Source organism: Mastomys coucha, unplaced genomic scaffold (genome assembly GCF_008632895.1).
Source record: "Mastomys coucha isolate ucsf_1 unplaced genomic scaffold, UCSF_Mcou_1 pScaffold5, whole genome shotgun sequence".
Lineage (NCBI taxonomy): Eukaryota > Metazoa > Chordata > Mammalia > Rodentia > Muridae > Mastomys > Mastomys coucha.
Genome location: NW_022196911.1, coordinates 97,356,567 through 97,381,456, shown reverse-complemented (window position 1 = coordinate 97,381,456; position 24,890 = coordinate 97,356,567). Strand labels below are relative to the sequence as shown.

General features: G+C 46.1%; 4 protein-coding genes across 8 annotated transcripts in view; 2 read left to right on the top strand and 2 right to left on the bottom strand.

The window, feature by feature from the left end:
• The window catches only part of Becn1 (beclin 1), a 14,040-nt gene extending 8,063 nt beyond the window's left edge, over window positions 1–5,977 (top strand). For both annotated transcript variants that reach the window (XM_031351335.1, XM_031351336.1), the window contains 5 exons: window positions 517–663; window positions 2,829–2,978; window positions 3,722–3,782; window positions 4,298–4,440; window positions 5,253–5,977. In XM_031351335.1, coding sequence (XP_031207195.1) covers window positions 517–663; window positions 2,829–2,978; window positions 3,722–3,782; window positions 4,298–4,440; window positions 5,253–5,421 — 670 coding nt within the window. In that variant the 3' untranslated portion in view covers window positions 5,422–5,977. The remainder of the gene's footprint in view (window positions 1–516; window positions 664–2,828; window positions 2,979–3,721; window positions 3,783–4,297; window positions 4,441–5,252) is intronic.
• On the bottom strand, window positions 5,532–15,641 carry Cntd1 (cyclin N-terminal domain containing 1). Of its 2 annotated transcripts, none has more exons than XM_031351339.1 (7): window positions 15,050–15,641; window positions 10,613–10,688; window positions 10,205–10,376; window positions 9,179–9,305; window positions 8,213–8,357; window positions 7,277–7,373; window positions 5,532–6,802 (listed from the first exon to the last, which is right to left on the bottom strand). In XM_031351339.1, exons 1-7 carry the CDS (start codon window positions 15,216–15,218, stop codon window positions 6,635–6,637), a joined length of 954 nt encoding a protein of 317 aa, XP_031207199.1. In that variant the 5' UTR covers window positions 15,219–15,641; the 3' UTR covers window positions 5,532–6,634. The 2 variants fall into 2 exon arrangements, with proteins under 2 accessions (XP_031207199.1, XP_031207198.1); XM_031351338.1 differs by having other exon boundaries at window positions 9,179–9,341; window positions 15,050–15,637.
• On the top strand, window positions 15,499–16,553 carry LOC116077069 (cytochrome c oxidase assembly factor 3 homolog, mitochondrial). The gene is made up of 2 exons (XM_031351340.1): window positions 15,499–15,819; window positions 16,068–16,553. Exons 1-2 carry the CDS (start codon window positions 15,606–15,608, stop codon window positions 16,178–16,180), a joined length of 327 nt encoding a protein of 108 aa, XP_031207200.1. The 5' UTR covers window positions 15,499–15,605; the 3' UTR covers window positions 16,181–16,553.
• Window positions 16,554–17,087: 534 nt separating this feature from the next.
• The window catches only part of Wnk4 (WNK lysine deficient protein kinase 4), a 17,440-nt gene continuing 9,637 nt past the window's right edge, over window positions 17,088–24,890 (bottom strand). The window contains exons 12-19 of one of the 3 annotated variants that reach the window (XM_031351334.1): window positions 20,391–20,528; window positions 19,449–19,491; window positions 18,769–19,343; window positions 18,625–18,688; window positions 18,115–18,520; window positions 17,826–18,025; window positions 17,559–17,656; window positions 17,089–17,451 (exon numbers count right to left, since the gene is read on the bottom strand). In XM_031351334.1, coding sequence (XP_031207194.1) covers window positions 17,449–17,451; window positions 17,559–17,656; window positions 17,826–18,025; window positions 18,115–18,520; window positions 18,625–18,688; window positions 18,769–19,343; window positions 19,449–19,491; window positions 20,391–20,528 — 1,527 coding nt within the window. In that variant the 3' untranslated portion in view covers window positions 17,089–17,448. Of the gene's footprint in view, window positions 17,657–17,825; window positions 18,026–18,114; window positions 18,521–18,624; window positions 18,689–18,768; window positions 19,344–19,448; window positions 19,492–20,390; window positions 20,529–24,890 lie in introns of all 3 variants that reach the window. The other 2 variants (XM_031351332.1, XM_031351333.1) reach the window with 2 other exon arrangements.

The window sequence follows — 24,890 nt, the reverse complement described above, 5'->3', positions numbered from 1 at the left end:
AGAAATCCACCTGCCTCTGCCTCCCAAGTGCTGGGATTAAAGGCATGAGCCACCACTGCCCGGCTCATTATTGGTTTTTCAAGACAGGGTTTCTCTGTGTAGCCCTGGTTGTCCTGGAACTCACTCTGTAGACCACGGCTAGTCTAGAACTCAGGGATCCACCTGCCTCTACCTCCTGAATGCTAGGATTAAAGGCGTGAGCCACGAAGCCTGACTGGGAGACTCATTCTTAACTTGTTTCACTTCTGAAAAAAATAAACCAATAATACAGATTTTTTTTTTTTGTCATAGTTCATAAGAGTCCTTTCTTCTATATTTTAAAATATGGGCATCTGGAATTTGAGACATTTTTATACTTTGTACTCAAAACATTCCTCTGAGTGGAATCAATGCCAAATGTAGAGAGTTGTGTAATTAGATGTAACTACATCACTAGAGTAAATCCTTCAGAAGAATGAGGAGAGATGAGCTGCAGCCTCCACAGTCTGCCTTTTCTGGTCCCCTTCCTGCTCACAGGTACCAGCGGGAGTATAGTGAATTTAAAAGGCAGCAGCTGGAGCTGGATGATGAGCTCAAGAGTGTAGAGAACCAGATGCGATATGCCCAGATGCAGCTGGACAAGCTCAAGAAGACCAATGTCTTCAATGCCACCTTCCATATCTGGTAAGGAGGGCAGGGGTCTGTATTACGCGTGGGGGCACATCTGGATATGAGCTGTGTTAGCAACACACCAGGGTGGCCACCTCCACATAGAAGAGGCACTGTAGGTCCCCTTCATCTATGCTAGGTTCCTGTCATTTCTTTTGATAGGTATAGTGTAGATTGTGTGTGTGCATGTCTGCATGATAGTGTGCATGCACACACAAGTAGGATTCTGGAGTTCAGTGTTTGTATCTGCCCACAAAATCCTGGTCCCTGGTGCTGCTTTTAAATTATTTTATTAGCCAGGCCAAATTACCCACTACCTACAGAGAAAGGCAGAAAAAGGGTCAGGGGAGAAAAAGATTATAAAACTTGAGATTTCCCACTTTCACCCAAGCCTAGCCTGAATCCCTCTCCTTTGCTTCAGATAGATATACTAAGCTCCCCTTATCATTTTAAATGAATGCCCCAAACCACCCAAGGCATCATCTTTTCCATCTGCTTCGATGCCATGGTGGAAGCCTGAGAGTCACTGAATTCTCTCATGCCCCTCCCTGGACATCCAAACAAACAAATATCAAAGTCACCAAGCCCCACTGAGTCTGCTTCCTGCCTTCTCTCTTTTAGACTCATGTGCGTGTGCCTTCACGTATGAGCGTGCACCAACACATGCATGCCTAGTGCCCATAGAGGCCAGATGAGGGAGTCAGACCCCTTGGGATTACAGTAACAGAAAGTTGTGAGCCTGCAGTGCAGGCATTGGGAATCAAATCTGGATCCTCTGAAAGAGCAGCCAGTGATCCTAACAGCTGAGCATCTATCTCTCCATCCTGGTGCTGATTTATTAACCCCGGCTCATTCATGTGTTTATTATTGAATTAGTAACTAACTATCGAGTATTGCTGTGTGGAAGGCACTGTGCTAACCACCAGGAGGGTCAAGCGAACAGCCTGAGTCAGTCTGCCAGTTATTTATGATCTAGAAGGAATGCATACCTAGGCAGGTGTGTTACAGTGTGATAATGAGAAGGCCCAGGGTGAGAACAGGAGAGAGTTCTTTCCCAGTGTGGGAGATGCATGGAAAATTCCCCCAGAAGGCTGATGTGGCTGAGAGGTGAAGTAGATGTCTACTGAGAAGGAGTTGTTTCTGGCAGAGAACAGCGTGTGCGCAGAAACAGGAGCAGGGGAGTGGTGCATGTAAGAACTGAATGGACCTTATTGTGATGGAAACTGAGTGTAAGGGGGCAAGTGGCCGGATATGAAACTGGAGAGTCACCATTATTAAGGCACTTGGAGTTGATCCCAAAGCTGGGGGATGAGTGAAGCATTTCAGGGAGGTGACTTAAATGCATTTGCATTTGTGGATGGTGAGTTTACCTACACAATGAGAAATGATCTAGGAAGGAGGTACGTTGCTGGGAATCTAAACTGGAAAAGAATAGCAGTCTGGAAGTGGAGAGAAGTAGGTGGAGTTTTGTTGTGTTGTGTTGTGTTGTGTTGTGTTTTGGTGGGTTTTTTTTGAGTCAGGGTTCCTAAGTATAACAGCTTTGGCTGACCTGGATGACTGTGTGACAGCCAGCCTGGAACCCACAGAGCTCTGCCTCCCAAATGCTGGGATCAAAGGCGTGCACCACTCACCTGGCTGAAGCAGACAGAATTGAGACAAGTAAAAAGGCTCAGCAGTGATTAAGAGTGCTTGTTGCTCTTGCAAAGGATTTGTTCAATTTTTAGCTCACAACCATTCATAACTGCAGTTCCAGAGAACCCAGTAGCCATGTGTTGGTGTAGGCTCATATGTGAAGGCAAACACTCACACACATGAGTCTAAAAGAGAGAGTCCAGGAGGCATGTGTTGGTGCACGCTCATACGTGAAGGCACACGCACATGAGTCTAAAAGAGAGAAGGCAGGAGGCAGACTCAGTGGGGCTTGGTGACTTTGATATTTGTTTGTTTGGATGTCCGGGGAGGGGCATGAGAGAATTCCATGACTCTCAGGCTTCTACTATGGCATCGAAGCAGATGAAAAAGATGATGCCTTGGGTGGTTTGGGGCATTCATTTAAAGTGATAAGGAGAGCTTAGTATATCTATCTGAAGCAAAGAGAGGGATTCAGGCTAGGCTTGGGTGAAAGTGGGAAATCTCAAGTTTTATAATCTTTTTTCCTCTGACCCTTTCTTTCTGTGTAGGCACAGTGGACAATTTGGCACAATCAATAATTTCAGACTGGGTCGCTTGCCCAGTGTTCCTGTGGAATGGAATGAAATCAATGCTGCCTGGGGCCAGACAGTGTTGCTACTCCATGCTTTGGCCAATAAGATGGGTCTGAAATTTCAGAGGTGAGAATATGCAGCTCTTCCATAGCACCCACTCACTGGGTGAGGTGTGTCTCTACCATAATCTGTCTGTACACCTGGTCCTGTTCCGCTGTGGCAAGAAGGCTTGCTGCTGGCAGACCGACTTCCCTGGGGGTGAAGGCCCTATGTGTGGTTCCCTTCTCACAGGGCTCTTGCCTATGATATCACACCTTAATCATCAATATATATAACTCTAGCAGTGATCTCCAACAGTCTCCAGAACTTAATTTTTCCCTAAAAAAAAGTTCCAGTTTTTATTCTTAAAACTCTACCAGGGTACACAACCTTTTGATACTGTTACAAATGTGTTGCGCCTCATTCACAGATACCCTGGGACAAAGGCAACCTACAGGCCGAAAGCTATATGCAGCATGGTCTAAACCAAAAAATACCAGGCATGGTGTCAAAAACCTATAATTCTAATGTTGGAGACGCTAAGGCAGGAGGATCAAAAGTTCAAAGTCAGCTGGCTGCCAGGCAGTGATGGTGCACACCTTTAATCCCAGCACTTGGGAGGCAGAGGCAGGCAGATCTCTGAGTTTGAGGCCAGCCTGGTCTACAGAGTGAGTTCCAGGACAGCCAGGGCTACACAGAGAAACCCTGTCTCTTTTAAAAAAAAAAAAAAAAAAAAAAAAAAAAAAAAAAAAAAGAGGGTTACTGGGTTGCAACTTTGCAATAATAGCTGTAGGAAGTCTTGTATCCATCTCTCTGCATCCCCACTTTAGGTACCGACTTGTTCCCTATGGAAATCATTCATATCTGGAGTCTCTGACAGACAAATCTAAGGTACTCTGGGAGGTCTGTTTGCACTGGCTTACAGAGTTCATGCTTATCCCAACAAAATGGGCTCACTGGCGCCTGGGGATGGGGCCTAAAGTACAAAGGCCTCATGTCTTTAAAAAGGCAGAATTTTTATATCAGCTGACACTTTCCATTGTCTTTCTCAGACTACCTCATAAGGAGCCAAAATCTTGTTCAGACTTAGCTCTTTGGGGTTTACAGAGAAAAAGTGGTTTTTTTTGTTTGTTTGTTTGTTTTTACTATCCTGTTGAAAGAGTCTGGCAGATCAGAAGAGAGCATGAACTCAAGGGTGGGGAATAAACAGAAGTTCAGTACATTTCCATTGGTACTGAAGCTACCAAGAGCTGGTGTTTGCCTGTTGCTTTGGGAGTTGTTGAGGGCTATCAAATTCATTGGCCAGCTATAATACATGTCCTGGTGGGTGCAGACAAAGCTTGGGTGTTTGGAGGCCAGGGGATGACTGAGGACATGCCCATAGCCAGTTCTTTCTTCTTGGGCAGGAGTTGCCGTTATACTGTTCTGGGGGTTTGCGGTTTTTCTGGGACAACAAGTTTGACCATGCAATGGTAGCTTTTCTGGACTGTGTGCAGCAGTTCAAAGAAGAGGTGGAAAAAGGAGAGACTCGATTTTGTCTTCCGTACAGGTAAGTGTCCGCCCTGTATCCCCTGAGGGCTCAGTAAACTTGTAGCAGGGACTAACTGAATGAAAACAAACAGTAAAAATGGCAAAAAAATAACATTCTGCAGTCACGTGGTGTTGATGGGCAGGGACTGAAGAGTTGCTGAAAGCAGAACACTGCAACCCCCTGGTCCCGAGTGACAGAATATTGTCTTCGGTACTGATGGAGATCCTTGGCAGAGGGCTCAAGATTGCAGTCCCATTTCAGAAAGGCTTTCCCTGCTTTCTAAAGGCTTTAGAAGTAGACAAGAATGCTTCTCTCAGACAGTGTAGCAGCCCAGCATAGAGACTGTCTAACTAGTTCAAGACCCTAAGTTCGGAAGCCCCGTGAGATGCTGCACGCCTATAACCCCAGCACTTGGGCTGAGGCAGGGAGAATGTGGGGTTTTAAACATCTGTTTTATAGTGAGGAAAGAGGGGAAAGTTGAATTTTCTCTCATCTGAATACAAAGTTCTTATTTTCTTCTGCCTTGCTCTCTGCTCCTTGAGTTTGGGGATGCCTAGGCAGACAGTGAGGAGTACTCTGACCTTCAGTCCCTCCTGTGTGGGTGTGTCCTCTCCTGTCCTGTACTCTGCCATGACAATGAGGCTCTTGTCACAGCCTTTGATTTTAGGCTTTCAAGCAAATCCAAAATACATGAGCGGTAATTCTTTGCCAGGCGTTCTTTATTAGATAAAGTGACGTGAAAGGTCTCATGATCAAGTCCCTGCCCATTTGCCTGAACTGACTTAGGTTGGTTCTGTTTTACAAACGAGCTTTGCTATGTCCACCTGCAGGATGGACGTGGAAAAAGGCAAGATTGAAGACACCGGAGGCAGTGGCGGCTCCTATTCCATCAAAACCCAGTTTAACTCCGAGGAGCAGTGGACAAAAGCGCTCAAGTTCATGCTGACGAATCTCAAGTGGGGCCTTGCTTGGGTGTCCTCACAGTTTTATAACAAGTGACTTGCTCCTTAGGGGATGTTTGCCTTTAAGGTTTTACAGTTTGTTTGGTTTGGAAAGATGCTTTAAATTAAATTTGGGTAATATTAAACCACATGTTTACAATACCAAAATCCACAAAAGCTACTTTATTTTCAAATATGACAGATAGTTTCCAGAGTACAACATGCCATGTATAGCAAAGAACCCTGCCATAGTTTTGACTCAACCCCATGCCGTCCTTTCCCTCTTTCCTGAAAACGACTAATTTAAATTTGCTTTGTTTTCTTTTTTAAGTTGAATTGACATTAATGTGTTTTCACTGGATTTTATCTCTCTCAACTTCCTGCACTTAAAATTTGAAACAGAAAAGTTTTGAGATGAGATGCTTGTTGCACACAGTTGGGTGATGTGGGGAAGGGCACCAGGTCAGGAGTTGCAAGTTTAACTCCGTCCTTACTTCTAGCATTGAATGCCTACTGTGCTGTCTAGTGAATTACAAAATGCTGTTTGGTACTGTTTGAGATGTGGAGAGATTTAATTATTTGTAATAAAGGATTTGCTATGGTCTGTTAATTATCAAGTGGTGTACCAGTATGTTTTTCCTTAAAATTGAGTATTTTGTATTCTGGAAGAATTGAGTTTCAGTCGGTTCAGTAGAAATTCTGTTGAAACATGTCTTAGTTTAAAGAGGAAAAAAAAAAAAAAACACAGAATGATGGTATTTAGCCCCAGCATTCAGGAGGCAGAGGCAAGAGGACCTGTGAATTTCAGCCCAGTCTGGTATGTATAGTGAGTTGCAAGGCAGCCAGGGCTGAATAGTGAGACCCTGTCTCAAAAAACAAAACAAAACAAAACAAACAAAACAGTTGTAGCGGGAGCAAGGAAAGAAAGGCTACTTCAGAGAGATTCAGTCACGGTCATCGAAAAGCGTTTTAAAGTCCTCAGAAATACTTATCTCTGACACTGCCTCTTAGTTAGATTAACTTGGGAAAAATTAAGTCAAACAAAATGAAACCAATTTCATCATCTCTGTCCAATTCTTTGATGTTTTTTAGCCTACCATGGCACAGCAGATATGTTTGTCTCCCATAACTATCTCTGATGTAGAAAAAAATAACATGCCTGAAATTGGAATACAAAACACTGTTCAAAGGAAACTAGGAATTTTTGTACCCTGAGTATGGAAGTAAACAAGGAAAGGGTCCAGTGACAAGGCGGTGCAGGTCAGCCAGCCTCAGGAGTTAGTGGAGGCAGCAGTCCTCAGAGCTCTGGCTGCCCTGTGGGGAACAGGCTGCTGTTGCCCGGGGGTGTTGGCTCCCACGCTGTGAGTCAGGATTGCGTAAGAGAAGTCAGCAATGCTTTCTGAGGCAATGCCAGTGATGCTCTGTAAGTGCCCTATAACCTTCAGAAAGACAGTTCTTATTACTAAATAACCTCAACATTTTAGTGCACAAACACTGCGAGCACGCGTAGATACACACACACAAATACTTAAGATATTCTCTCTGAAGCCTCACAAGCCTTTCATTTTTCTGAATGTAGAGAGAAAATTAAATCCAGATTCCTATTTGATGGCCAAGTCTTATTTCCCTGATAGTCTTACCATGTACTCTCTCTGCTAGTTGCTTGTTTCCTCCATAAAGGATAGAACAGTGGGTCATAATTATAAATGGAAATGGAACATGGGTCTCTATTTCCAATTTCATAAAATGGAAACATTTGTATTCTACTCTGGTCTTCCAACCCTCCCTCCTTGGCTGACCATCCGGCCCCTGGGTCCTGTCACCTCTCTGAAGCACTGTCTCTGTTCCTTTAGCTGATAGGCAAATGCTTTCTACTAAATCTGACCATGCTGACCCTGCTCAGTGGTGTATACCTGGCTCCAGCATTCATGGTTTTGGATGAAGGCACTCGCTGCAATGATTCCAACTGCCAACAGCATAAAGTCTTCCTTCACAGAGATAAACTTTTCCCTGAATAATTAAAACCATATTAATTTTGGAAGGAATACAAAATATGATCCTAAACTCTAGGGTTGTAAAACTTCAACTATGAGTTGTTCATATTAGTCATGTGCTTTTTTTTTTTTTTTAAATTTATTTTATGTATGTGACTACACTGTAGCTGTCTTCAGACACACCAGAAGAGGGCATTGGATCCTATACAGATGGTTGTGAGCCACCATGTGGTTGCTGGGAATTGAACTCAGGACCTCTGGAAGAGCAGTCAGTGCTCTTAACCACTGAGCCATCTCTCTAACCCCAATCATGTACTTTTAAACACAGAAGAAAAAAAAAAAGGTCAGGTAATAGCTGATCTGCTGTCCCCATGTCCCCCAGCTCACCTGGGATTAAAGCATGAATCTTGTGTCTTGTGTGGCTGGTAGGCCTTTTGTTGTCCCAACGGCCTTCCTAACTAATATAATTGTGAAGGTTTGGCCAGTCTGACTTTACAGTAATCAAATACTTTTGACCAACTTGCAGCCGTGTGACAGGCTTTTCCCAACTCGGGTGACTATAAAAACAATCTAGCATTCTCAATTCTCATAGTTGCAAGGGAAGAACTAGAAAAGAATGTTCATTATTTGAAGTAATTTGCATTTAATAGTAAAAACCTTTAAAGTTTTCCTGGCCTAACTCATCTGCACCTGAACCACATAATGGAAGTTAATAAAAACCATTTAACCTGTGTTGGTTTTCAGTGCTGGGTACTCGATTTTCTAGGCAAGTACTCTACCACTGAACTCCTGTTCATATGACCTGTCCCCTACTTTGCATCCCCAGGAGGAGCCTACCCAAGAAAAATTTCTTACCCCTGCAGCTGACTGGGTGTAGAATTCTCAATTGAAGCTCTCAATAGGCTCTCATAGATGGGTTCATGCAGAAGATAGACCAGGTCCAGGAGGGTCAGACAAGTTGCATGTAGTTGTGTGGCAGGTACCAAACAGCCATTGTACCCTACATGGAGTATGTACATGGAAGGGGACGTGAGTCTTGTTCTCTGATCATAATCTTGTGACATAAGGCTGTTTAGTTGCTAATGTTCTTCCTGATTGTTAGGCTCCACAATGAAAAGTCTGTTAGCAGAAGGTCAGTGTTTTTTTTTTTTTTTCTTTTCTTTTTGGTTGTGAGCCTAGCCTTTAACGGCTGAGCCATTTCTGCAGCCCTTTTATTTCTTTTTGTTTTGTTGTTGTTGTTGTTGTTGTTGTTGTTGAGAGAGAGTCTCACTTTGTAGCCCTTGCTGACCTGGAACTTTGTGTAGACCAGGCTAGCCTCAAACTTAGAAATCCACCTGCCTCTGCCTCGCAACTGTTGGGATTAAAGGCATGTGCTGGCCAGAAGGTTAATTATAAAGGATAGATCTCCATCTGAAATACATACGTACAATTACAGCACCATTGTTTTATCTTATGCTTCTCCATAAACCCTAGATCCTGCAACAAGAAAATGCCTAATGATTAGGGTATGTTGATGCACACCTTTAATCCCAGCACGTGGGAGGCCAGCCTGGTCTACAGAGTGAGTTCCAAAACAGCCAGCTGTGACACAGAAGAAAAAGAAAGTGTCTAATGAATCCAAATGGAAAGCAGGTGCTAGACTCCTGCGCTACCTCCCTGACAAGTGCTGGAGGAACACTGTCAGTCATTCAGAAACACAGGCTTCCTTTCTGAGGCTCCTCCTGGGTAGGTTGTGACTCCTGTTCCAAATCCCTGGGCACACTTGTTTCTTTGCCTGCTGTAGAAGTCTGCCACCCACACCTGACACATTTAACGAAGTACCTAGAACTTCAAGAAGCATCTCCACGTGGGCTAGAGGAGTGGGCAGGTTGATCTGGAAGTTCAGGGACTTCAGAATGTCCAGCTCTGACTCCAGCAGCTCTTCCTTGGTGTGTGCATAACCCAGAGCCTGGAGGAAATTCAGGACGGTAATGTTGCTGACAATCTGAGCAAAGAAGAAAGCAAAGGCAGAGGAGAGCTGTCAGGGCACAGGTCCCATGCTGTCCCTTACAGCAAAGCACTCCAAGCCACTAAGTTACGCAAGCAGGATTCCTTGCACTTAAGCCCTTCAAGTCATGGTGCATGCTGGATTCCTTTCCCTCTGTCTGGTCCCTCCTCCCTGACCTCCCTAATTTTGTTTTGATTTTCTTCGTAGCCTCCAGATCCCACCTACCAGTTCCAATAATTCATTTTCTTTAAATTAACTATCTTGACTCAGCAAGGCTGATGAGATCCACTCTTAGCCCTTGGTTTACACTATTTTTTATTTTATTTACTTTCCACTCTGTTTACACCTTTGCCTTTTCCCACTAGGTAAAGGGTCCCTTGAGAGCACAGACAACGTTTCTTACTGTGGTAGCCAAGCCGTAGTATCTACTAAAGCACCCGACCATAGAAGAGACTCAATATTTGCTGAATGAGTGATTTACTGTACAGGCACTGGACAGTGATGTGGAAACATTTTATCCTTTCTAGGTGTAACCACTGGTCTTTAGTGCTGATAGGCATGTTGGTCGTTCAGGTACCTTATGTAAACTGTCCTTAAGTCCAAGGGGAGGAAAGGTGACCTGTATGAATGATGGCGCCTGTCCAGCAATTATACTTCGGGAACAGAACTTCAGGCTATTTAATAATTGCCTCTGTGTGACTGTGTGTGTATTCAGGAGGCATGCTTAGGACTCATAATTACACTCTGGAATTTCCACATGAGTAGTATCACCTCGCTCAGCAGTGGGTTTCTCACAGGCACCTTCAATGAGCTATGTTCTCACTGACATTTGGGTGCCCACGAGCAACCCAGCTCCTTACTTTGTAGTGGAAAGACAGTTTGCTGGCCAGCTGAACACACGACACCAAACGGAGGATGAACTTGTTGAAAAGCTGCTCTTTCAGAGCCCTCCAGTTCTGCACCTCTGTCTCGTTACTTCGCAGCTGGAGTGTGGCTTGCTGACAGATGTTCTCTGCCTTCTTCACTATGAACCTGTAAGGGGAGGAAATAAAAAGAAGAGGGTAACTCATGGGGACACCAACTACAGCGACAGGCCACATCTTATCCTGCTGGGCATCAAATACTGGCGAGGAGAACTACATTTGCAAGTAAAAGGGAGGGTGCAAGCCCAGCCAGCCTCTAAGTAAAGGGGTAGTGCTGTGTGATGATGTAGGGATGCCAGCCATTCTGAGGGGCACTAGCACAAAGGCCTCATGCAAGAGCCTTACCTTTCTAGGATTTCTACAGCCTGGTAGCTCACCGATTTCTCCAGACACCATTGTTCAGACAAGAGAAAAACAAACTCTGCCAAAAACAGGAAAGAAGAGCTTAATTCACAAGACACAACCCAAGCCACTCTGTGAACTCTTGGCATCGTGTAAAAGCCATGATGGAGCTGAGAGAGGAGGGTCAAGAGGTGAGAAAGATGAGCCTGGGACAAGCAGAGCTGAGCTTACTTGCCTTTGCTGCCAATCGGCAGATCAGAGGCATGGAAAGGAGGTTGACTCTGTGCCCAAATCAAGGGCTCACCAAGCCCCTCGGTGACCCATGAGCCTTCCTTTGAGTCTCAGCTGACAAAAGGTTTGGTCAGTTACACACACACACACACATATACCACTGCCTAGCTGGTCTCCACCCCTTGCTGGGAACCCCTAGCTCCAAGAGGATTCTTGGATGGATAAAAACCTTAACCCCTATATTCGGTTTTCAGTGGAATGTTGGCAGGAACAGAAAGGTCCCTCCTGGAGCGTCCATAGACTTTATGACACTGTTTGTTTAGTAACCACCCTCTGCAGAACTCCCATTGCTTTACAAACACAATTCACCTTGCAGCTGGTCACCAGCTCTCCACCACCAGTTTGTTGGGTAAATCTCTAGTGTTACTGTGGGCTGACTTGTTTTGAAGGAACACCCCCTAACTCAAAGAACATAGCCTAATTTAGAGGGAAAGAATCCTTAGGAGGCGGGGAGTGTAAGATACCTTGGCAAGATTTTATCCTGCTTCTGTTTCCCTTTGAAAGAACAGCCCCAGATAAAATTCTATTTAGCTTGCAATATCATTAGAGGGTGGAAACGAGGGTAAATGTCAGTTCTCAGGAAAGGATACCGAAGACCTAAGAACTTTTATCATTGATCAGCAAAGAATTACAGAGTGGGGAATCATTTATCCCAGCCTGTATGCACATAATCGTATTGTCATATGTCTTCCGAGAAAAAACTAGACTTTCTTAGAAGAAAAATAAATGATTGGACATGCCTTTAATTGGCAAAGCCTATTATTTCAGCGGGTGGAGGCAGGAGGACCAGTTCAAGGACACCCTCTCAGGTACCTGAAGGTCAGCATGGGCTAACATGAGACCCAGTCTCAAAAAAAAATTTTTTTTAAGTCTACAAAAAAGCTAAAATCGCCAGACAGTGGTGGTGCATGCCTTTAGTCCCAGCACTTGGAAGGCAGAGGCAGGCGGATTTCTGAGTTCGAGGCCAACCTGATCTACAGGGTGAGTTCCAGGACAGCCAGGGCTACACAGAGAAACCCTGTCTCGAAAAACCAAAAAAAAAAAAAAGCTAAAATCAAATTATCGCAAGACACTTTAAAGACACTTTAACAATACACTTAACGCAAATTACAAATAGTTTTATACACAAAGCCTTCTTACAAAGACCACAGCCAGGGATGATAATTTCTATTGAGGAAGAGAATTAAATGAAACTTTATGTTATGGTCCAGACCTTTGACCTTTTATTTGCTGGACCTTAGGCTTTATTTCCTAGTCCAGGGAATGCATGTTCCCAGATCCCTGACTTAATTCTGGATTTGTTAAGACTTACTCAGTTTTTAGTTTCTTGAGGAATCTGAACTTGGTTTAGGCAGAAGGAAACTTGCTTTTGGCTTTTCCTCTGCTACTACATGCTCTACTGTGTACAAAATGAACTACTGCATACAAGATCTTTCAGCCTCTGAGACACAACTTCCCCTCTCCACCTCATCACTGCTGAATTTAACACTTCCCATTGCACCCCTTCCATTCATTTCACCCCTCTCCACAGTTTCCCTTGCTGCTCCTGGTTTGCTAAAAACAATTACATCAAAAGCCAGAGACTATTCCAGACTGTTAAATAGCACTGTCCTCTTCCAAGGTATCACTTCTGGGACACCCTGAAACATCAGAAACGGCTGCCCACTCCTTCCAGAATGCTCCTGCTGGCTTCAGAAAGGTCTCCCCAACTACTGTTTGTTTGTTGGTGGGGTTTTGTTTATTATTTTACCTTTTAAAAAATTTTTTTTTGGTTTTTCGAGTAAATTTTTTTTTTAAATTGTGTACGTGTGTGTCTGTCTCTGTGTGTGTGTGTGTGTGTGTGTGTGTGTGTGTGAGAGAGAGAGAGAGAGAGAGAGAGAGAGAGAGAGAGAGAGAGAGAGAGAGAGAGAGAGAGAGAGAGAGAGAGAGAGAGAGAGAGAGAGAGAAAGGGAGAGAGAGAGTACACTACATTCTTGCAAGTATCTGAAGTATCTGCAGGGATCAAAAGAGCACATTGGGTCCCCTGGCAGTAGAGTTACAGGTGGTTGTGAGCCTGCCTGTGTGGATGCTGGAAACTAAACCTGGGTCCTCTGAAAAAGTAGCACGTGCATTTAAGTGCCGAGCCAGCTTTTCAGTCCTGGGATTACTGCTTGAGCCACTACATTCAGCTCGTTGTATTGACTCTTCCTTGTTCTAATTCCCTGAGCACAAAATGTTTCCCAAGAAATTCTCATTGACCTGCTTCTCTTCCCTTCTCCTAGGAGTATCATGGGAATAATTTAAAAATCTTTATTTCTAGTTCGGACCCTTTAAAACAGTCTGCTATTAACCTTCCTCTGGATGTTCTCCAAAGATCTTAAACTCAGTACGTCCATATCCAAACAACTGCCCCCAAACAAACATCATGTTTCCTTATTTTTGCACTGTGTGTATGTGTTGCTCCGAATGGAGCCATCAGGCTGTCAGTCTCTGAGGCACAGCCCTTTGACAGTCATCTTTCCAGTCTTCATCTCTTAAATTCACTTTGCCAACCTCTCTATCATCACTCTGACTACACACAGGCTCCCCTAGCTCACCTCCTCTACTCAACTCCAGCCTTTAGACCACATACAAAATCATTTTTACCAGGGGGAAAATTACAGCCACACTGTTCCCTCATTTACATTTCAATGTCTCTGAGAGATGGCTTAGCAGTTAAGAGCACTGGCAGATCTTCCAGAAAACCTGGGATCAATTCCCAGAACCCACATCAGGTTCAGGTCAGTTTCAGGAGATCTGACACCCTCTTCTAGCAACTTCTTCTAGCACCAACCACACATGTGGTACACAGACATACATTCAGGCAAAATACCAATATACATCCAAAATAGTTAAATGAAAAATAACAAACTTTAGTATCTTTTTTTTTGTTGTTTTGTTGTTGTTGTTGCTGTTGTTATTTTTTTTTTCAAGACAGGGTTTCTCTGTGTAGCCCTGGCTGTCCTGGAACTCACTCTGTAGACCAGGCTGGCCTCGAACTCAGAAATCTGCCTGCCTCTGCCTCCCAAGTGCTCGGATTAAAGTCATGCACCACCATGCCCACCTAGTATCTTCTTATTTCCTGCTAAACCAAGTATAAAGTTCTCCCTCCTGATAGACATTCAAACTTCTGCTTGGAATGTCTCCAAACTACTTTCCTGGTCTTAATTTCTATTGCTTCTCCACATGCTCTGGACAACCTGGGCTATAACTGTACCCTCCACTCTCCTCCTCCCTCTTGCTTTCCAAAGCTTTGTTCATGGTATCATTCAATCCCTGGACTTCATCTTACCACTCCTTTAAATTCTCATAATAGCTTGTATTCTCTATGTCAGTTACTCTAACCATATTTGTATCTACTTGCTCATATGTTAACAACTCCCACCTAAAGACTACACAGTTTGAGAACAATGGCTAGGGCTGGCAAGATGGCTCAGCGGGTAAGAGCACCAACTGCTCTTCTGAAGGTCCTGAGTTCAAATCTCAGCAACCAAATGGTGGCTCACAACCACCCGTAATGAAATCTGATGCCCTTTTCTGGTACGTCTGAAGACAGCTACAGTGTATTTATGTACAATAATAAATAAATCTTTAAAAAAAAAAAGAGAGAGAGAGCAATGGCTAGATTGCAGTTCCCTCTTTCTATACCAGGCTCAAGCAGTTAGGAGCATTGGCTACTCTTCTAGAGGGCCAGGGTTCAATTCCCAGCACCCACATGGTAGCTGACAGCTGTCTATAACTTTAGTTCCAGGTGATTGGACACCTTCACACAGACATATTTATTTTAAAAAGGATGGGGGGGAGTCTCCCCATGATGCCATGCCATGCGCCTTTAATGCCAGCATCTGAGAGCCAGAGGAACCCGTATCTCTGTGAATTCCAGGCTAGCCTAGGCTAAAGAGAGTGTTCCAGGCCAGGACTCCACAGTGAGACTTAAAAAAAAAAAAAAGGAGGGGCCGGGGTGTGCAGGGAAGAGGGGGAAAGAAATTAAGAGTGCTAGTAGGCCTCGTTCATCACTTATCAGTCCCACGACATCGCATAACAAGAGTACTAATAAAATATTTGAGTGAAAAACAAAGGTCAGTGCTCCCAAGTCTCCCGTGAACCCAACTCCCCACTCTGCATCCACACCCACGATCCGGGTCTCCCTGAAGCTGCCCGTCCGTCCGGCAGCCTCCTTCACGGCTTGCTCATTCTGCTGGGCCAAGTGAAGCAGAGCATTTTCGATAGTCTCTGTGGCAACTACTCCAAACTGAAAGTCACTGCAGTTAACCAGTCTTGGCCTCAAGGGTCCTTCCATATTCAGAAGTCTTTCGGAGCACTTGTACAGTTCACGGGATCCATAAACTGGCTTCCTTAGCTTATTTCCAGAATCTTCGGCCACACCTTGGATTCTTCCTTCCTTTTCTATATGTTTGTCCTCGCCTCGAATCTGAGGAAAGCGTAATGTCCACCAGGGCTTCGAACTGTCAACAGCTTTTCGCACCCCAACTGCCACGGCGAGTTCAGCCAATCAGAAAACAGGGCACTTCTCACCTTTCCTGTCCCTCCTCTAGGGCGGAGAGACCCTACCTGCCTCTACCCAGAAAACTCCACGTGGACTACAGCTCCCAAAATCCCTTGCGGAAGCCAAAGACTACAATTCCCGGCGAGTTCCGGGCTCGACGGCTTAGGGCGGAGCAGCAACATGGCGGCCCCCGGAGCTGGTGACCCTCTGAATGCTAAGAATGGAAATGCTCCATTCGCTCAGCGCATCGACCCGTCGCGGGACAAATTGACCCCTGCGCAGTTGCAGTTTATGCGGCAGGTGCAACTTTCCCAGTGGCAGAAAACACTGCCACAGCGGCGGACCCGGAACATCATGACCGGCCTGGGAATCGGGGCCCTGGTCTTAGCTATTTGTATCCGTCTTGGCTATGCCGCATATGGGGTTAGGGGAAAGGGAACAAGACGTGTAGCTTTTCATGTGTGGGCAAAATGGGGTTCATACCTAATCTTACTATATCTACACTGCGCTTACTGACTTAGTAATAACAGTTGGTTGAGGGTTCAAAAGGGTGGCACTCCAAAATCATTAATTTGGGGACAAGGGTGGTTAGACGAAAGGAATGCCCATATGCTTTGTGGTTTCCTGAACCCACCCTGCCAGATGGTTACACCTTCTACTCGGTGGCCCAGGAGCGTTTCCTTGATGATCTAGAAGATGAAGCCAAAGCTGCCCGCGCCCGCGCTCTTGAGAGAGAGAGAGCGTCAGGACCCTAACTGTACAGACCGTCTTCAAACTGCTGGAGCCCCTGTATATATTGAATGATGCTTGGTGATCTCACAGCATCACTGGTATACTAACTTCGGACTGTGATTGAGCCCAAGAAGGCAGACACTATGCATTTGGCCACTGCCAAAGGGCAGGGGGGATTGTTCACTTCAGTTTGTACAGTTACTCAGCCTTTTTTATTTCCTTGTTTGAGAGGTATGCGACCTTGCCTTTCCCCAAACTTTGTGGTTTACCCCTTCACCTCCCAGGGGCCCAACTGTTAAGGGGGAGGGTGTGGCCTAACTGCAGAGTTGGAACTTAAAGTGGGAAAGATAGGGTCAAGTTAAGAGTAATAAAATGAGTCATCTCTCCTGAAGCCAAGCTAGCGTGTGGGGGCTGAGAGACACATGGCACTTCACGCTGGAAAGCTCCCTGGCACTAGCTGTAGCGGTGGCATTGCCCGAGGGAGCTGTAAATGTTTAACTAGAATTACTTTTTCCGTGAGATCTTTCCACCTGATTTAAGGGAGAGATTACTGGACTGTTTGAGACTGAACCAGGTCTTAGCCGGGAAGAAGGTCTTCTCTCTACCTTCAAGAACAGACTCTTAATGTCACGGCCTTTTCCTGTCTGTAGCTTGGTAGGTGAATGATGAGCAACGAGCCGTTTCATTCTTTTAACATTTACTGGTACCTGCCTATACAGGCCTAGGGTGGGGTCTGGAGGGGATTGTAGCTTGGCCATTGGATCATTGGTCATGTAGTTTCCTCATGACCCGGTGGCAAAAAGCCAGAAAGCTGGGCCGCTTCCATCCTGCCTCCCATTGTGAGAGGAGAATAGCTTCTCACCCTCCCTGCACCCCACCCCATCCCCCCATCCCCCCCATCCCTAAGGCATGGCAGATACCGACCCACAATCTTTCTCCTCAGTATTTTTATTGGTTGCTGTTAACTTTGGCAGCATGAACATAGCCCCTACACCCTCCCAGCTGGAACCTGGCCTTCTACAAGCATCTGGACTTGGATTGCTTAGTGGTTGGCCCTTCCTGGGGAGGAGCAGAAGATACAGCTGGGGTAGGCTACAGAAATGAGATTTCCACACAGCAAAGAGACTCTTCAGGAACACAGCACACTCTCCATGCCCACAGGCCTTCTACCCCTCAGTACTGGAGTGTTCTCTGCTGAGTTGAGTTGGTCACAAAAACCATCAGATTCTGAGAGGCCACAGGCCATGGTGGGGCCCTGGTGTTGGGGAGGCATAGGACTCCTGGTCTGAATTCACTGGAGGGGAAAAGAAAAATGCTGAAGAAATGTCCAAAAAAGAGGAAGGCAGAGCTGCTGCCAGCCACCATTCCCTCGGCTCTCCCTCCCTTGGGCCCGCCCCTCACCATCCTGCCAATATCCCCGGCGAATGTCACCCCCTTGCTTGCCCGCTGCTCCTGGGAGCCGGTGCTGCTGCCACTCAGAGAGTTCCTTCGCATGATGCCTGGGAGCAGGATGAGGGAGGGAGAGCACTAAGTGGAGGGGAAGGGGCAGCGGGGAGGGGGTGCTAGTCCCCCAGAACCAAGAGTAGACAACCAGGGCCTGGAAAAAGACTATGCCGATGGGGAAGGAGTCTCAAGGGAAAGCTGAAAGCTGGGTGGCTGCCATCTCACCAGGGCCAGGGAGATCGGAGCGCTGCAGGCTGTTACGGCGGGAGGTGGGAAAGCTGCCCTTGGAGAGGCGGCGCTGGCGGCAGGACAGCATAGCAGCTGGAGCTACAATACCAGGTGGGGGCTGCTTCCCAAGCCGGCTGTACAAGTCCTCGATTTCCTTCTTCTGTAGCGTCTGTAGTGCCTCCACTTCAGACAAGTGCCTGAGGATGCACGGAGGGCAGGAAAAGGCTAGTCGGACACTCTGCCCTCTCAGGTTCAACTCCAGCTCTGCCATCTTCCCCAGACTCACTTCTGCCGAAGGTTCTGCAGCTCAGCCCAGAACTCCTCGTCTTCCCCGCTGCTCTCTGACTCCTCACTGCTCAGACACAGGCTGCTGTAGGAGTAGTTCATCCACACTGGGCTGGGATGGCTCAAGATTGGGGAACTGACCCCAGGTTGGGGTTCCTTCCCTTCATCCTTTTCCTCATCGATCGCAACCCCCAGGCCCTCGGCTGCGCGGTCACTCTCTGCCAGAGCCTCCCTAGTCTCTGGTCCTCCTACAGCACTGTCCTCTGTGTCTGAGCTCTCTGAGGTCAACGGAGGGCTTGGCAGCTTTAGGGATCCGGAGAGAGTTGGGGATGATGGTTGCAGGGGAGGCTCTGATGGTTCCTTGGATGAAGTCACTTGGAAACGGCCAACAAGCTGGGGCTTTCCCTCTGCAGGAAGATAAGGAGGGAGGTGAAGAGGATAAAAGAAATCTAGCAGAATGTAAGGCACTGGGGCTTACAGGCAGGGGAAGGTCAGGGGTTAGAGGCCTCACCTTCAGATATAGGTGCCAGTCTAGCATCACCACCCAGTAGTGGCTGAGCAGGATTTTGGGAGGCCTGCAAAGTGTAGTACTATGAGGAAGGGAAGGATCCAGAAGCCTGCCTTGTTATCCTATCCCTCTTCATACCCCACTCACCTCATTCTCTGTCTCAGCTGTTTGAGCTGAAAGACTCTCCTGGTCACAAGAAGTAAGGGGAAGGGGCAGGGTAGGCAGAGGACCTGGAGGGGCTGGAGGAGACTGAGAAAGAAGCCCGGGGGATGGAGAGAGCAGGGACTGGGCCACAGTCATCACAGCCAGAGAGAAGGCACTAGCCAGAGAGAGGATAGGGGCTGCTGTGGTAGAGGGGAGAAGGGGAGGAGAGGAGCAGATGGGAAGAGAAGCAGGGCTAAGAGGGACTTGGGAATAACTAGGAGAGCATGGGAGGGGAGAGCTGATGGGAAGAGAGGAGGATGGGAGTGGAGCCTGAGAAGCACTGGGAGAGGAGGGAAGTAGGGAGTTGGGGACCTGTGGACAGGGGTTTGAAGAAACCTGGGAGAATGGGCAGGGATGGCTTGAGGGTGAAGTGATAGGAAAGATGGGGCATGGGAAGACAGGAGGGGTCCCAGGGGAAAAGGGGGTCCCAGGGGACAAGGGGGTGCCAGGAGAAGATGGAGAGGTGGAGAAGGCTGCCCAGCTCCTCTGTTCCGGGGAGATGCTTCTCTGGAGCTCTGCTGAAGAGGAAGGGTTGAGATTCGAGACCTCCAAGCCCTATACCCTCTACCCTCCACAAGGTCAACCCAGAGGTTGGGGTGAGCAGGTACAGACCCAGAACCTACCATTGGATGAGCCTGGGAGGGCAGGCAGAGCTGCTGGCTCTTCCTGAGGGAGAGAAGGGGCCCTTAGTCACAGTGGGGAAAGCCAAGTCACAGATGGGAAGTTGCAGATTTGGGATTCTTAAGCTACAACCCATGAGCCTCTAGGAATCAAGACACGAGCTTCTCGGGATTCAAAAGTATATGTGCCAAATAAAATATTTAGAGATAAAGAGGCATGAGATCTGTCAACATGTTCTCAAGTGGTTCAAAAGAACATTACATATACTACAGAGGAAGGATGGGAAAGCTATTTTAAAAAGATGTTAGCAACCAACAAATCTGGGCTAAGAGCATCTAGGAATGTGCTCTACAGTTCTTGTAACTTCTGTCTCTGAGTCTGCACTTATTTCAAAATAGCAAGTTGGCCCAGCAGTGATGGCACATGCCTTTAATCCTAGCACTTGAGAGGCAGAGGCAGGCAGATTTCTGAGTTGGAGGCCAGCCTGGTCTACAGAGTGAGTTCCAGGACAGCCAGAGCTATATAGAGAAACTCTGTCTTCGAAAAACAAAACAAAAAACAAAAAACAAAAACAAAATAGCAAGTTGAAAATCTTCATTCATGGGGGCTGGAGAGATGGCTCAGTGGTTAAGAGCACTGACTGCTCTTCCAGAGGTCCTAAGTTCAGATCCCAGCAACCACATGGTGGCTCACAACCATCTGTAATGACACCCTCTTCTGGGATGTCTGAAGACAGCTACAATGTACTTATATATAATAAATAAATAAATCTTAAAAAAAAGAAAAAGAAAATCTTGATTCACAGTTTTCTAGAACAAGTTCATGGATGAAAGCCGCAAACAAAGTAAGAGACATTTCTAAGGTCCTCAAACTCATGAGAAGTTAGTCCAAGAAGAACTCTGAGGGCAAAGTCTGGTCCTGTCAGAGATGCCTAGAGGCCTGACCTGGGTGCTCAGAGCATCTTCAGCAGCCTCAGGGGGACCAGCATCTCTCTTCAGCAGGGTCTCCACTCTCTGGATAATCTCCCGGATCCGGCTCAGGAATCCATCTCGCTCCGAGGGCAGAATGAACTCATTATATACCTGGCAGGGGTTATGGGATGGGAGGAGGATGTCATCTCACCATTCCTGCCCTGATCCCGATGTTTAAACCCAACTGGAGACACCACTGCATCATTTGCTAAGTCCATGCACCACTGCATCATTTGGTACATCCATGTACTACTGCATCAACTGCTAAGTGTGTGTCATATGCCAGGCACTTGTGGTCTATGAGAAATGTAGTCCAGGAGAAAAGGAGTTAACATTCTTAGGATGCATGTGCTGTATATACCAATGCTTTCATGTATCATCACATTTAACACCAACAACCGGCTATGGTTTATTAATATCCTCTCTTTGCAATGAAGATAACTAATGATCAGGTGAAGCTCACATGGCCCAGGGCTGGAGGGATGGCTCAGAAGTTAAGAACAGTGGCTGCTCTTCCAGAGGACCTGAGTTCAGTTCCCAGTACCCACATGGCAGCTCACAGCTGTCCATAACTCCAGTTCTAAAGGACCTGACATTCTCACACAAACATACATGCAGACAAAACAGTAATGCACATAAAGGAAATAAGTAAATCATTTAAAAATATTATTTGAAAAAGTTCAGCTGGCCCAATGCTATACTATTTGAACTCAAGTCTGCTGAAAGAACTAAAAGCTCCAAAGTTGCATGCTTTTAAACACAATTTCTGCACTCACAGAAAGATTATAAAGTACATCACATGGGATCCCATTCACACCTGGCCAGGTGAAATCCATGCATCCATGGTAAAATGTCACTTTCCACTCCACAAATACTGAGTACCTAAGGTTGGGAGCCAGGGTCTCACTACATCACCCAGGGTGGCTTCGAACTGCTGGCAATCTTCCCATCCCACCTTCCTACTTCCTCAGGGCTGGTATATGCCACTATGCCCCACTTACTATGTGTTTGGATTCTTTTTTAACCACAATTTAGCCAGGCACGATGATACATGCCTTTAATCCCATCTACGGGAGACAGAGGCAGGCAGACCTCTGTAAGTTGGAGTCCAGCAGGGTCTACAAAATGAATTCTAGGACAGCCATAACTACACAATGAGACCCTGTCTCAAAAATCACTAAAAAGAACAACACCAACACCAACCACAGAAAACTCCACAATTTAAGAAGTGTTAATAATCTGTAATTGGGGCAGCAAGGTAGGTAGAGCTGTTTCTTATCAGGCTCAACTGTATGAGCTCAGTCACATGACCACAAGGTGAAAGGAGAATAAAGACTCTTACTGGTTTTCTTATGCCCTCCAGACATAAATAAATGAATGTAATAAAAGTCTGTAATCACCTTCCCCAATGCTATTCCAATGAAGAAACAGGTCATGCACCTCTGGGGATGGGTGAAGCTGGGATGACATCACACCATGAACATTTGCTGCAGAACTTTACAAATGTGGCGCAACCCTTCACTGAGGGTCTGTGGCCACTTCCACACATCACCATGGTAGATCACGCCTTTGAAAAACGCACAGTAATCAATGAACAGCTAAGGTTCAGAGAGCGGAAGAAACCTGCCCAAGAGGCTAGGGGTGTGGCTCAGTGAGAGGGCATTTGCCACAAGACCCTGGATTCGATCTCCAGCACAACTGAAGGAGGAGATGGAAGGGAAGAGGAGGGAATAGAAGAGAAATGGAACCTGGCCACGTTCACCAGATTTCAGCACATTAAACGTGAACTCAGGCGTTACAGAAAAGCCCAGTGACAAGCTAGTTCTCAACCTTCAGGTCTCAACCCCTTCAGGGTCACATATCAGATCTCCTCTATAGCAGATATTGACATTGTGACTCAAAACAGTATCAAAATTACACTTATGAATAACAACAAAATACTTTTATGGCTGGAGGGCACACCATAACAGAAGGAACTCTACTGAAGGCTTGCAGCATTAGGAAGGTGGAGAGCCACCACAAGGCTAGTCTTTCTTCCAGTCTACCTTAGCTAGCCATCAGAAGAGAAGGGAGAACGGCTGAGACCAAGAAAGCAACCTTGTGAAAGGCAGAACAGTCTGAAGACAGGACCCTGGTGCAGCTGGATGAACTATGGTGTAGAGGCCGTGCTTCCTAGCATTAAGAGTCGCAAATGTCCAATGATGATGAAAAGCAGCAAGATTAGATCCAAGTCTTAAACCCTGCTACAGAGGAGTGAACTAGTGGGGAGAGAAAGGAAAATGGATCCAGGTTCCAGGATGGGTCATGTGGATTATGTGGATTCTGGGTGGGCATGGAAACCATGGGGTTTTTCAGACCTACAGAGCCCCAAGTAGAGAGAAGAAGGCACCCAGACATTTTGAGAGGAACTACTCAGAAATCTATGTGGCTTAATAAAGACTCTGGAAGGGTCAGGAGATTTGACAGAAGATGACAAGCCTTAGGTGCCAGGTGACACTTTTCTTTGTTCTGGAGACTAGGTGAATGACATCAAAGAGGCTTTAGGGAAGGATTCCTAAATGCAGATGTGTCTCCATCATCTGGCCCCTGCAAACCTGTTCTGTTGAAACAGTCTCCCACAAGGACTTCTAACAAAAGCCAGTGCGGTCTTGCCTAAGGATTCCCTCTGTGCCACCTGCTTGGAACTCATTCTGTCCTCACAAATATCGCTCTGCTTCTTTGGCTCCAACTTCCTGTCTTTCAGGACCTTGTCTCCCACTTCTTGTTCTAAAACAGGAAGATTTTGTTTGTTTGTTTGTTTGGTTGGTTGGTTGGTTGGTTGGTTTGGTTTGGTTTTGGAGACAAGGTTTCTCTGTATAGCCCTGGCTGTCCTGGAACTCTGCAAATCAGGGTGGCCTTGAACTCAGAAATCTGCCTCCCAAGTGTTGGGATTAAGGCATGTGCCACCACTGCCTGGCTGAACAGGAAGTTTTCAAGAGACACTCTCAAAGTTTCCCCGGGTCTCTCACCTTGCAGGTCTATTTTCACCCTCAGCTCTGTACTGAAGACTCCCAAACTCATCCCTCTCCAGCTCTGCCTGGCCATTTCCTGTTGCCATGGAGAACCTTAGCTCAGCTATTACTCAAGCTCACCATGACTCTTAAAAAACAAACAGGGCTGGTGAGATGGCTCAGCGGGTAAGAGCACAGACTGCTCTTCCAAAGGTCGTGAGTTCAATTCCCAGCAACCACATGGTGGCTCACAACCACCCATAATGAAATCTGATGACCTCTTCTGGTGCTTCTGAAGACGGCTACAATGTACCTATTTATAATAATAAATAAATCTTTAAAAAAATAGTCATTGAATTTAAAACAAACAAACAAAACAAACAAACAAACCCTGCTCTCATTTCCAACTTCTCTCTTTGAGTAGCCTGCCCCTCTTTGGTCCTCTGATACAGGTTGTCCTTGATATCCCTTCCCCCTGCCTCCCTAGCATATCAACTCAGCAAATATTTATTGGGCATCCATTACCCACACTGTATGACGTCGTCGTGAGCTTACTGGATTACACAGTGATTTTCCTGAAACAACCCTTAGCTTCAACCTTTCGTCTTCTCCCGTCTTTCATTTCTCCTCCCTGCCTATCTGGCTTCTTGTGTCCACCTCCCAATCAGAGTCTTTACTTCTAGTACCCTCCCCTATCTTACAGCAGAAAGGTCTTTAAAATCCATTCTCAGGCTGGAAAGATGTCTCTGTGATTAACAACACTTGCTGTACTTACAGAGGTCCTGAGCTCAATCCCCACCACCCACATGATGGCTCATAACCATCTATAGAGGGATCTGATGCCCTCTTCTGGCATACAGGTGTACACGCAGCAGAGTACTCATACATTAAATAAATTTTAAAAAATTTAAAATCTGGGCTGGCAAGATGGCTCAGCGGGTAAGAGCACTGACTGCTCTTCCAGAGGTCCTGAGTTCAAATCCCAGCAACCACATGGTGGCTCACAACCATCCGTAATGAGATCTGACACCCTGTTCTGGTGTGTCTGAAGACAGCTACAGTGTACTTACATATAATAAAATAAATCTTTAAAAAAAATTAAAATCTAAAAAAAAAAACCAAATGAACAAACAAACAAACAAACAAACACCCATTCTCATCATGTTTCTCTCTGCCTAACTTCCTCTGTTTGCTTCACAAAGTCTCATGTAGCCTGGGTTAGCCCTGACCTGCTGTGCAGCCAAGGATGACCCCAATCATTGCTCTTCCTGCTACAGCCTCCCAAGAGCTCAGATTATAGGCATGTACTGCCCATAGCTGTTCTCCTTTAGCTCTTATGATATGTGCTGAATTCTACTTCTCAGGACATCCTTGTAGGATCCCTTTTCTCCAGTGACAATGATCTCTCCTCGATAAATCCTCCCAGTACTCAGCACTAGTGGCCTTGCTCATGCCTTGCTTCCAGAAAAGAATGCGTGCCCTT